The 13,349-nt window shown below is 38.7% G+C and overlaps 2 protein-coding genes across 8 annotated transcripts in view; one reads left to right on the top strand and one right to left on the bottom strand.

The window, feature by feature from the left end:
- Positions 1-3,775, top strand: part of NME9 (NME/NM23 family member 9) — a 53,251-nt gene extending 49,476 nt beyond the window's left edge. Inside the window, exon 12 of the mRNA XM_058295029.2 lies at positions 3,651-3,775. Coding sequence (XP_058151012.1) covers positions 3,651-3,700 — 50 coding nt within the window. The 3' untranslated portion in view covers positions 3,701-3,775. The remainder of the gene's footprint in view (positions 1-3,650) is intronic.
- The window catches only part of ARMC8 (armadillo repeat containing 8), a 116,959-nt gene that overhangs the window by 20,384 nt on the left and 83,226 nt on the right, over positions 1-13,349 (bottom strand). For 2 of the 7 annotated variants that reach the window (XM_058295020.2, XM_058295018.2), the window contains 5 exons: positions 9,970-10,056; positions 7,257-7,391; positions 6,853-6,945; positions 4,479-4,628; positions 3,206-3,301 (listed from right to left, as the gene is read on the bottom strand). In XM_058295020.2, the coding sequence (XP_058151003.1) occupies positions 3,206-3,301; positions 4,479-4,628; positions 6,853-6,945; positions 7,257-7,391; positions 9,970-10,056 (561 nt within the window). The remainder of the gene's footprint in view (positions 1-3,205; positions 3,302-4,478; positions 4,629-6,852; positions 6,946-7,256; positions 7,392-9,969; positions 10,057-13,349) is intronic. The other 5 variants (XM_058295021.2, XM_071214516.1, XM_071214517.1 and 2 more) reach the window with 3 other exon arrangements.

The raw sequence follows: 13,349 nt of genomic DNA, 5'->3' as shown, positions 1-13,349 counted from the left end.
GTTTATTCAGCCCTGTCTGAGAGACATTTGGTTTATTTCTAATGTTTACTGATTATAAATAAAGCTGTTATAAACATTCACATACAGGTCTTATGTGAATATAGTTTTTAATTTTATATGAGTAAATATTATGGGGTAAGAATGCTGAGTTGTTTGGTGACTGTATGTTTAACCTTACAAGAAAATGCCAAATGGCATTCAAAAATGAATAATTCTGCATTCCTACCAGTTGAACTGCATCCTCACTAGAACTTTTGTCATCAGTTTTTAAAAATTTTAGACATTCTAAGAGATGTGGTATTTTATTGTAGTTTTAATTTGCATTTCCCTAATGACTAATGATGTGGAGCAACTTTTCATATACTTACATGCCATCCACATATCTTCTTTGAAGAAGTGTCTGTTTATATTTTTGCTCAGTTTTTTATTTGGTTGTTTACTTAAGCCTGAGTTTTGAGCATTCTTTATTCTCAACACAAGCCTTTTGTCAGATATCTAATTTGCAGATATTTTCTTCCAATGACTGGCTTGTCATTTCATTCTCTTAACAGTGTCTTTCACAGAGCAAAAGTTTTAAATTTTTATGAAGTCCAATTTGCCATTTTTTTTCTTTTCTGAAAAATACTTTGTGTCATATCTAAGAATGCTGCCTAACTTAAGAGCTGAATATTTTCTGCATTTTTTCCTAAAAACTTTATATTTTTACCTTTTACATTATATTTATGATCTGCTTTGAATGAATATTTGTCTAAGGTGTGAGGAATGGTTCAAGGTTAATTATTTTTTGCAACTGTCACAGCACCATTTGTTTAAAAGACCATCCTTCCTCCACTGAATTGCCTTTGCATCTTTGTCAATAATCACTTGTATGGGTTTATTTCTGGACCCTCTATTCTGTTTCACTGATCTATATGTGTCTATCCTTTTGCTAATGGCCAACTGTCATGATTATTGTGTGACTTTATAAATCTTAAAACCAAGTAGTTGTGAGTCTTCCAACTTTGTTCTTTATTTTTTTTCCAAAATCGTTTTGGTTACTCTAGTTCCTTTGCCCTCCCATACAGATTTTAGAATCTATATCTAACAAAGATTGAGACTGGTATTTACAAAAAAAAATCATGATGGGATTTTGACTGGAATTGTGTTGACTCTAAAAAATCAATTTGGGGAGAAGTGACATCTTAACATGATACACCCCTCCATTTATTTATGTCTTAGATTTCTTTATTAGTGTTTTGTAGTTTCCAGCTTATAGATACTGTATATATTTGAGATTTATACATTATTTCATTTTTTTCCTGAGCTACTACAAATGGTACTGTGGTTTAAAATTTCAACTTCCAATTATGCACTGCTAGTATACAATTTATTTTTCTATCTTGTGACCATGCTAAACTCATTCATTAATTCTAAGAGCTTTTTAAATGATTCTATAGCATTTTTGCATAGACATTCATGCTATCTGGGAACAGAGTTTTATTTCTTCCTGTCCAATCCACATGCCTCATTATATTTGGTAGGCACTCCAGTATGATACTGAGTAGGAGACTTAGCAAGGGACATCCTTGTTTTGTTTCTAATCCAAGGGCAGCAGTGGATATGTTCGCTTTGTTGCTTGCGGCGATGGTTTCATGGGTGTATACTGTGTCAAAATGTATGGCTTAAATATATGCAGATTACTGTATATCAATTATATCCCAATTGAAAAAAAAAAAGGTAATGAAAGAATTTACCAGATGCTTCTTGAGAAGAACTAAACTCCAGCTAACGACCAGTTTAAGGGTCCCTGCAGTTGCCTACCTCCGGACTGTCTCTAAATTTGTGTAAGAGAATCATCATTTGTGTCCTGCCAAAGCACATTATTGGTGCTGGTCGTTTCTTTTGCCCTCATTCAAATCTTGTCTCACCTTTCTGCCTTTCTTCATTTTTAAAGTTAGTGGAATCTTATCCAGGTGAATTTTGTTTTATAGACAAAATTAATTTTTATCCTCTCTCGTAGAAGTTTCTTTTGAATAATCTATCCTCTTAAATGTTCTGTTCCAGTCATGATTCTCATTCAACCTAATTTCAGTGATGTTTATGAGATTATCTGTTAAATTTTTATTCATTAAAACAGCTGTTTATTACTTAATTTTAAGAGAAATCATTTAAAACATCCATCTTGACATTGCTTCGTCAAATCTTCCATTTTTATTGCTCCCCAAGTCAATCACAACTCCTACATCCTACACTAGTACTACCCGGATTGCTCCTCTGAAGCCCACCAAATTATTCTAATTAAGGAACACTGAGGGTAAGGAGCATGGGCCCTGCAGTTAGGATGTCTAGGCCCAACTCTCAATTGGTAAGTTTCTTTCATATATATAGAAAAACATACACACCCTAATTTATAGCTCAATGAATGTCAAAATTAACAAACCTATGTACCCAACATCCAGGTTAGGAAATTGAATATTACCAGCACTAGACCCTGGGTTAAAATTTTGAGTTTACAGGCGACCTTTCTTTTTATGGCAAAATAAATGTTACATTTTAAAATCCTGTGAAAAACCCCAAAACACACAGAAAAGTACTTCCCAAAACTATTTTCTGATAAATGCGTAGCCTTTGTACTCTTACGCATACTCTAAACTTGCCTTACTAAAACTCAGTGGCGGAGAGTGGGTATAGTAGCTCAGTGGCTGAGTGCCTGCTTCCCATATACGAGGTCCTGGATTCAATCCCCAGTACCTCCTAAGAAAACAAACCAGAACGAAACAACAAAAAAATTCAATGGAAAGCAGGGATGTAGTGTGGGGAAAAAGAACAGAAGATACGTGAGAGTAAAGAAACAAAAATGTGCCCAGGATAAGGGATTATTTTATGAGGGAGTTACAGGATTTTGAGTACAAAGCATAGGGGTCAAGAAGGCTAGAAATAGTGAACCCTATAAAAAGGATTCACTCCAGGATGATCAAAGGTGGCTGCCCCTATGACAAGGGTGGTATGTACTGCATGTGACAAAGAGGGTGTAACTATAGACTCTGGGTCATTTTCCTCTTCTCCTGGAGAAGTGGGAGGAGGAATTCTTCAGCAGAGTTTAAGGGTACAGAGGAACTAGTTTCCTTCCCTTCTTTGCAGATTTTGACCTTTCAGTCGACTCCTAAGTAGGACCTTTCTTTGTACTCACATTCAGAGACATTCCCCATCAAAAAGGAACACATACCTGCTCTTTGACCTCTATGTTATGCTCCCCTTCCAGAGTAAGGGTGACAGCTTGCATAATTTGCTTTCCATGAGTACTCATTATTTTATCTATATGCTGTAAAACAATGGGAAATCCACAATTATCATCTAGGGCACAATGAAAAAGACAACAGGAAAGAAGAGAAGGTTTCTGAAAGTTAAATAATACTATACAGAATCGTTTCATGCAGAACACTATACATAGCATATAGACCGAGAACTAGATGCTAACAGACAGACAGTGTTTACTCTATTTTGAAGCTGCCTTCAATATATACTTTTTTTTTTTTTTGAGGTACCAGGGCTGGGGAAAGAACCCAGGATCTTGCATGTGGGAAGCTGGTACTCAACCACTGAGCCACATGGGTTTCTTTGAGTTGGTTTTCTCATTTGTTTTGCTTATTCCCTTCCCTGCCCCACCCCAGGAACCGAACCCAGGACTTCCCATGTGGGAGGCAGGCACTTAATCGCTTGAGACACATCTGCTACATCAATGTTACACTTTTGATGAACTGAAGATAAAGAAAACACAGACTTGGCCTTACAGAATATAGACCTGCAATCACTGTGAGTCCTCAGAGTCCAAAGATATTAGTGTAAGAAGGAGCATGAACAATGAATGGGGCGAATAAAGTCAGAGACACAGCAAACATGGTATAGCTTTTCTAATACTCTCCTGGGGCGCAAATGAATAAAGACTCAAAAAACTAGTGAGGCACAAAGAAGGGGACCATCCATGAACCTGAAGTCACTGGCACTGTTGCCCAGGGAGCACTGGAGAACAATGTTGAGAGGGACCTCACCAGCAAGGCTCAGCCTCTCCGACTCTGACATATGCCCGCCATTCTCTACACTGACATCTTCAGAGGTCAATCCTGTAAATGAAATGTCTATGGAATGGCACTGAGAATTCTTTAAAGGGAAAAAAGCTGAGGCTTCAGAGATTAGTGACAAGAAAACCCATCCTGGTTAGGAAATGAACTAAGAGTAAAGTAACAAACCAAGGCAGGAGAAGTCCAGCACTAACGGAGGAGAAAGGGCAGGCAGAGCAGGAGTGGAGAGCCAGGGGCTGTACGGGGAAACAGCCCCCAGAACACCCATGAAGGCGGCAGGTAGACATCAACGTCTCACTTCTCTGGGAAGGGCAGGATCAATGTTCCCACCCCCATGGGCACAGGCACGGAGAGCAGCAGCAATGTTCTGCAATGCATATGCAGGGCTAGCTAACCTGGAAACCTGGGCGATGTACTTACAGGACGAGTAGAAAGGAGATTTCTAAGAAGTCCCAGTGTCTTCATCAGCACATTCAAATCTGAATCTGATAATAATCGGAACAGCTGTTCAGTACTCAAGCTTCGTAAAATATCTGCTTTTATTTTTTGTTCAGCCTGAAAGGCCATGTTCTGAAAGGATTAAGAATCATATACACGTTTACTTTATTACATTATATTTTAAGAACTCTGATAATTTTGAAAGTAGAAACAATCTACAGAAAATCCTTAAGTACAAGTTACAATGTTTTAATGATTCTTGTTAATAAATTACCTATAATTCTGTCTGTAAAGAGGAAGATAACTTTCCCTCTTAGACATACTCCTACATAAGGAATGTGACTACTTTCTGACATGGACATTTGAATGTGTTGGAATTTCTCAAGTAAATACAAAATCCAGTTATTATCTTCAAAAATACTGTTTGGTTATCAAGTTGTCTCCTGTGTGTTTTAGTACAAAATAACTATTAACAACTATACTGTGCCATGCATTTTGAGAATGATTTGAAAGTACTCACTATGGATGAAAATAAGAGTGGGTTTTGTTTATATTACCATATTAAAACACCTGCTATGTTCACAATAATATGCTAGGTGTCGGTGTGGTACGCCATATCACATAGAACTGCTTCATAAACTAGGAAGTGTGTCCGAGTTACCAACAGCCTCAGGTGGCCACTAGCTATTTTGTTCCTTTTTTCCTTTTTGGATGACTTATGGATTAGCCCAACTTAACATCGAGCTTTAATAACATTTCTGAAGAAAAACCATTTTTATTCCAAATAACAACATATAAATCAATTTTTGGTACAAAAATCTGTTGTAAACTAGAGCCTTAGTGTAATATGTGGTTCTTGACCTCTCAAAACTTAAGGAGCTAGGATGTAAGAGAGATCAAATTACCTAATGATGCAAACAGGATGGCAGATCAAAAAAAGCATGGACTGGGTATCAAGAGAGCCGGGCTAAGGATGACTCTAAGCTTTTGCATTTTGTGGACAGAGAACACAGCAGCTGGTGATTACAGAAGCTGATGAGAATAAGACAGTGTGGATTTGAGGCGTTCACATGAGCTCCACTGTTCACTTTAAAGCTGTTTATGTCAGGGTGCCCTCAAGCGAAGTCCCACAGGTCATTTAAGCAACGGACCTGGGGAACTGGGAACAGCAGTATCTGGCTATGGATATTTGACATATACTCTTCCACTAGCGAGAGCTGAAACCACAAAAGTGGATGAAGTCCATGAAAAGTGGGGTATGAAGGAAACTGAGAACTGAAGCTCGGGGGTAGGGTGGGGAATGTCTCTCCTAGGAAGTTGAGGGGGAGGCTAGGTAGAAAGTGAGGTGAAAAAATCAAGTCCCAGGAAAGAATTTCAAGAAAGAGAAGGGCTAAAAGCTGGTACAAAGTTAAGGAGAAAAGTAACTATGAAATTATCGGATTCTGCACTTTCTTAGATGATAATTATTTCTATCCCGGAGTGTGTGAAAAGACAGCAGATACAGCATGGAACCCAGAGAAGAGGATGGGCTTTGGGATAGGATCAGAATCTGTCACTTAGCAGCTGTAAGGCCCTGAACAATGCCTTTAATCCTCCCTGAGTCCCTGCGTCCCCATTTTAAGGTGGACTTATACCAGATAACTTAAAGTCAGCATTAGAAATAACAAATACAAAACAGCTATCTTGGTATCTGGCACACAGTAAATATTTACTAAATTGTAGTTACGATAATCATGGTAACAAAAATTCATGTAGGATAACTATTTTCAACTTCAGTAAATTTTAATAAATCTTAAGGAAAAATGGCTGTCCTAACTCAGAGTTATACAGCTTTAGAATACAGATTATTATACTTTTTTTACTAGAAATTGTTAAGAAATCACCAAGCATTTATGAACTAATTCTGTTACCCTGGGCAGGCTGCTTAGTGGTTCTGTGCCTTAGTTTACTTACGTATAAAATATAAGAATTTTCCCTAGCTTATTTCATAATGCTGTTAAAAAGTTCAAAAAGAAACACAAAAGTGCTCTGTAAAGTAGATAGCCCTATAAAAAATCACAATATGTTCATGATGAGGAAAGTCTGTTTTCCCAAACTTAATTTGCAAGACATGCACACCTTTCTCACAACTATATAGGAGAACTGTGGTACACAGGGGCCCAGCAATATGCTTATAGTATGCCAAAAGTAAGCACTGAGTCTCCTAGGTCTTAGGTCATTAGGAAACAGGACCAAAGAGAGCATGATTTAAAAAAAAAATTCCAGACATCTCAGATAACACATTCCTTAGTTCTAACTTTGATAACAGCTATATTCTTTTTGTAAATAACAACATATATGGAAAGGTGAAATGTACCATTAAAGCCCAAATCCCATTCACTCGTAAAGCAGGATTTTCACTCTGGGTTAATCCACAAAGTAGTTCTACGGCTCCTGATTCTAAAATTGGCTGTGATTGAAAGGAAAAAACAAAGAACAAAACCACAAATTTAAAGTCAGATTTGTGAACTAAATCTGTAGAGACCCTGGTACACTCCCCATGATTTCTCCCCCACTCACCCTGTTTCAAGCTCCTTTCACAAAGCAGGGAGTACAGTGGTCATAAAAATGACCTTGAAAAACACAAGGACAATTTTTTTCTCACAAATCCCAAAAACAAACTAATGGTTTTTTCCACCTCCTTATTCTTTGTAGTCCTGGAAGACTCAGGACATAACATGCCCAGGAAACATCCTAATGACAAGTACATTTCACACATACCCTCATGATCTCATTAGCTAGCTTCCCAATCTCTTCCTCACCATCTTCACCATCTTCTGAGCCTCCACCACTCCCTGCTTTGTGCAGACACGTATTTTGTGTATTGTTTACAAGCTCTGGTAGGAAGCAATGTGGCTGGCAGAGGAAAGATATGTAATAGAACAGATATCCAAACCATCCTCTTTCCAAGTTGTCACCTTGTTATCATTTCCCAAACATGTTGCAGAATCCAACTTTTAGAACATCTTTCAGGACTATTTTACCAAATATGCAAGCTAAAAAATCTTGTACTTCTACAGTTATGCCACGTTTCTTACCTGAAATGGTTAATTATACCTGGCTAAAATGGTTTTGGCATTTCCAAAAAAGTAAACCATAGAGGACCAAATTTATTCACCAAGGGAGGTTTAAAGGGCATTCCTCAAGTAGATTCTAGAAATGTCTTAAGGAACTCATACATATATATCTAGAAAAAGGCAGTGCCTTTCAAGGCGACACTTTCGAAGGGGACTACACATTCCTCCACTTGTACAAATTGTGATTTTTAAAAACTTTTTTGTTTGAGATAATTTTAAACTCATAGAACACAAGGAACTCCTATAGGCCCTTTTCCTAGATTTACCAATTTTTAACATTTTGCCATATTTGTTGTTTCTTGCCCTATACATCCACACTCACATCATTTATCTTTTCTGACCCATTTGAAATTAGACTGCATATTATCATGCTCCTTTACCCTAAATACTTGCATGTGTATTTTCTAAGAACAAAGGTATTCATTTAGATAACCATAATACGGTTACCAAATTCAGAAAATATTAAAACAATACTTTAATTTATCATCCATATTCCAATTTTGTCTACTGGTCGAATAAATGTTCTTATAGCCTTTCTTCATCCTGCTCAGGATCCAGTTTAGTTTTTAATATAAAAACCAACTGTATTACTGTACAGCTGCCCCTAATGTGAATTCCTATGCTTGAGCTTTCACTCTATTTCCTAAGCAAGCCCTAGACATTCTGAAGGTAGATCCGAAGCAGTTTGTGAGTTACCCATAAGGGCTGCTCAGGATGATGAATGTTGTTTTGTTGACTGCAACCAGATCATCATCACACCAAGAGCCCACTGCCAGGGCAGAGGAGAACAGACGGAGGCTCGGGCATTCTATCTCACCCTCCTCTTCCTGCAGGGTAACTACCAGTTTCTTCCTATTTGTTCCAAGACTTTCACTTGTTGAATAATTGGTCTCTGAACCTCCACTTGGTTATTACTGCTTTCCTAATTACCAGTCAGAAGCCTGCAGGGATTACAATGAAGAAAATAAATTCATAAAAACAGGCACAATTAAGGAGAGTATCTAAATCTTAGTTCATAATTGGGGAGATCAGATATTATAACAAAATAAAACTAACTCTAAGGTTTTTTTCTCTCCTTTAAATAGTTTATTTTAGTTTACCCTATTCTAAAAATGATACATAATTTCTATAATACCAAAAAGAAGAAAAATCATATCCCCACATTCAATCCTTCCACCTACCAATCTTTCTTTATTTTAAATTTATTTCTCTCCCCTTCCCCGCACTCCCAGTCGTCTGCCCTCTGTGTCCATTCGCTATGTGTTCTTCTGTGTTCGCTTGTATTCTTGTCAGCGGCACCTAGAATCTGTTGTCTTGTTGTTTTTTTTTTAAAGATTTATTTATTTACTTTTAATTCCTCCCCCTCCACCGGTTGTCCGTTCTCTGTGTCTATTTGCTGCGTCATGTTTCTTTGTCCGCTTCTGTTGTCGTCGGCGGCACGGGAAGTGTGGGCGGCGCCATTCCTGGGCAGGCTGTACTTTCTTTCACGCTGGGCGGCTCTCCTTACGGGGTGCACTCCTTGTGCGTGGGGCTCCCCTACACGGGGGCCACCCCTGCGTGGCAGGGCACTCCTTGCGCCCATCAGCACTGCGCATGGGCCAGCTCCACACGGGCCAAGGAGGCCCGGGGTTTGAACCGCGGACCTCCCATGTGGTAGACGGACGCCCTAACCACTGGGCCAAGTCCGTTTCCCTGTTGTCTTGTTTTGTTGCATCATCCTGCTGTGTCAGCTCTCCGTGTGTGCGGTGCCATTCCTTGGCAGGCTGTGCTTTCTTTCTGCTGGGCGGCTCTCCTTACGGGGCACATTCCTTGCACGTGGGGAACACCCGTGTGGCACAGCACTCGTTGCGCGCATCAGCACTGCGCATGGGCCAGCTGCACACGGGAGGCCCTGGGCTTGAACCTTGGACCTCCCATGTGGTAGGTGGATGCCCTATCTGTTGGGCCAGATCCACTTCCTGCCATTAACTTTCTATTGCTAGCAGAGTGATAGTCCTTAAAATGACTTATACTTTACAAAATTGAGTCTTAATTTATTCTTTAGGAAATATAGTTTGATAATAGCCTATTACTTTTGCAATTTGTTCTTACATTTGCAGTTTCAGGCAGTTCAGATTGAATATAAGCTAATTATTTTTTAAATATACTCAATATGCTAAAAGGAATAAAGGGAATAATAGGAAATGATTCCTATATTTAAAATATGAATGATTTATTTTACTAAAAACAAAACAAAGAATTCAGAATTTGTTTTTAAACCTAAACCACAAATTTCAATGTCAACGACTATGAAAATTAGTTGACAAAGCTACACAGCTGGACCACGCAAAGTCTAGGAAGAGAAAATCAATACAAACCTCTTTACTTGGAGAAAATTCAAGAAGCAGATTACACAGCATAGAAGAAGCTACTACCAGGATTTCATCTGGTGCATTTTGTAAAACCTGTGGAATTTAAAAAGGGATACCATTAATGGTTTATAACCATGGAGGTAAGAATAAGTGAGAAGAAAACTAATTTATCTTTCTACCTGATCTCTCATATTGGAAAGATTAGGAAAGATCTGCGTGATATCATGCCAAGCTCGACCTAGTGCCTTAATTATGATTGTTCAGGTATCTCATTATTTATCTTGCTGGAGAAGCTGCAGCCCCACTTCCACACTCAGGGAAAAGGAAACAGACTCAAATCCGGTAGGTGTTGTAGATGAAAAGTTTGAAGACCACAGTATTGCCTCCGGGCAAGTTAGTTCTTTCTACTCCATCACATCGGGCCACTCATAAAATCAAAGAATAATCACCCTTAGAGCCTGAGACTTTCTGATAAGTCTCTAGAAGAGCTTGTTCAAACGCGCAGGGCAGGTAGGGCCTGGTACTTGGGTTTGAATCATACCCCTGGTCTCAACCCTGACTCTCCCACTGACTGGATATGTGAACTTGGGCACATTTCTTAATCTCTCTGGGCCTTTGTTATTTCTATCTGAAAACTGAGGAAAATACCTCCCTGACAGGACTATTTAGGGATTAAAAGTGATATGATGAATAATAAGGGAAGCAGCATTGCTTAGACTCAAATATGAGCTCAGCCACTAAATAGTTACATGGATTCTAAGGCTATAAAATGGGGATATAATAGCACCTACTCTATAGGCTTATTGTGAGAATTACTGAATAAGTTTATACATGAAAAGACTTTAGAACAGCAGCTGGCACACAGTATTATAATTATTGTCATAACTGTAGTTATCAGGCACAGTATCAGTGGACTTACACTGATCTCAGAAAGCAACACAGCATGATGTGTCAGCTATTAACTATTATCAGAACCTGCTTTTCCCAGATTTAACAGAAGTCTTCATAAACACAGCCACTTATCTGCAATAACCACTCAACTAAATGATCTGCATTTGGGATTAGATCAGGCTCAGGTTTATGATCCCAAATGGAGTCTTAGGAGCTCTAGTTATATAAATTGGAAATAGATACCACCAAAAAAATTTGCAGAGTTAAATATGTTATCTGCTTTCCTCAGACAAATCAATTTTGAAGTTTCCAAGTTAAGAATAAGGAACAGTTGTATACAAAGTGCAAGCAGCTCTTCTAAGACTTTGTGTTTTAAGTATTTCACCTGTGTCAGCTAATGATAATAACTACATCTTATACTATACTTGCTCATCTCTGTGTCTGCCACAACCCCTCTATGACTCATCTGCCCTTTTTTTTTTTTTGCCTTACCATACCTTTCTTATATCTCTGCAAGTACACCCCTACCCATCTTTTAAGGCTATCGCATTCCAGAAGCTTCCACAGAGCCCTTACAGTCAGAAGTTTTTCTGTTTTCTTCTGAGCTCCCACTGCCATTGTTTGTGATCACTCCTAGGACCCTTACTGCTTTCAGCACTACACAAATCCTTTGTTTAGCCATGTCTCTCATTCCTTCCATTAACAGATTTAACTTCTTTGAGAGCATAATCTATGTAATCTGTGGTATAAATTTAATTAATTCTGGCCTGCAGCAACCCAAGGCATTGCACACAATGAATGCATAACAAATGCTTGTTGACTGAATATGAGAAATAATCATTTTCCAATATTATACCACTTAGACTCATTGATTGAAATAAGTGAGTGCCTACCAAAGCTATAAAACTTTTCAAAAAATTGCTTTGGTTGACATATTATTTTATAAAGATTAATTTGTTTTTATCTAGTTTTATTTTCAAATTAGTCCACACTTAAACTAAAACAGATGAGAATCTATGAACTTTTAAAAAGCAGTCACTCAGTTCAGCGAAGATAGAACATGTGAAATTCAGAAGTCAACACTGACTCTGACTAATCTGAATTTCATCAAATACCTGGTCTTCTGTGGTCTGCTAACCAACAGTCAAAAACATGGAAAAATGAAAGGGGAAAAATCAACACGTATGCAATCAGCCTCTGACTTATGAGGAACTTACAAGTATCCTAAGTGACGATGATTACTTCCAAGCTTTAAATCCTGTACTTTAAATGTGCAACAAAGTGGTTGTTGATCCTAAGTATACATGGATGCACCCAAGTGTACCCTTCTAGATGGCTCACCAAACCTTTTCCTAAGATAGAATTAATTAGAAACTATGTTGCTCCATCTCTGATTTGTGGATAAAGGGGTGAGGAGCTGAGCAGAGAAAATGACTCCTGATGAAAAGGGAGTTACTTCAAGAAACAGGAGAGCACTTAAAAAAACCTTGAATGGAAAAAAATCAACAAATCAAGATCAATCTGCTACACTATGTGCTTAAGCAGAAGAGAGAGTAGCAACAGGAAAAGAAAATATCACTTAACTGAAAGAGAGCCTTGAAAAATCCAGGAATGCTAAATCTGGACTCCAGGGTTTTGGATAAGGAATCATGGACTTGAAATGGACGTTGTTGGTGGGAGTTGGAATATTCCCTAAGCCAAGTGTTTTCCCAGTATGGAAAGGTACTGATAATGTAGTTGGAGAATAAGGAGGTAGAGAAATCACTTTTCTGAGATTTAAGGTCCATAATGGAGTTCAGGAAACAAAAGGATAGCAGGGAATTGGAAGATTAAGAAGAACTGGTATATGCCCAAAGGGTAAATAGGGTAAAACTCCAGGATGTCTCTCCAGTGTGTGGAGATGGGTCAAGCTGGAGGCCATGGACTTCATAGGCAAGCCCACTGGAAAGGGGAAGATTAAAGACCATACTACTGTTCTAAGCCTCACACAACCATGACTTGACATTCTTTTTGGCGAGAAACCTTGATGCCACCCTGACAGCTCCTTAATAGTCAATCACGTACCTAATCTTGCCATTCCTTCCACTGAGTATCTCCATGGGTCGCAGTTTCTTCTGTAACCCACCGCTACCACCATACTCCAGGAATTTAAACACCTGAACCAGGTACTCTGCTATGAGAGGACCTTCCCATGAGCTGACTCAATCTCAGCATGTCAGTTCCCTGCAGCCTAGCACTGGTCCAACTTTTCCACCTGGTCCTGACCTGCCCAGCACTACCCCACCCCTCTACTACAGTCATAAAGTATGATTATCCTGTTTCCTACACACACCATACAAATGTTTCTGCTGTTTCCTTCCCTGGAACACCTTCTTGCCGTCCTTTTGCCTTCAAAGCCTCCTTCATATTCTTCCTGCCCAAAGCTTCCGCTGTCTTTTTCTGCCAAAATGAACACTCCTACTCTAACCTGAAGATTTAAGCTGAGGGCAGGAGCT

Source organism: Dasypus novemcinctus, chromosome 4 (genome assembly GCF_030445035.2).
Source record: "Dasypus novemcinctus isolate mDasNov1 chromosome 4, mDasNov1.1.hap2, whole genome shotgun sequence".
Taxonomy (NCBI): domain Eukaryota; kingdom Metazoa; phylum Chordata; class Mammalia; order Cingulata; family Dasypodidae; genus Dasypus; species Dasypus novemcinctus.
The sequence above is the reverse complement of the archived record's forward strand: the minus strand, read 5'-3'. Positions and strand labels throughout refer to the sequence as shown.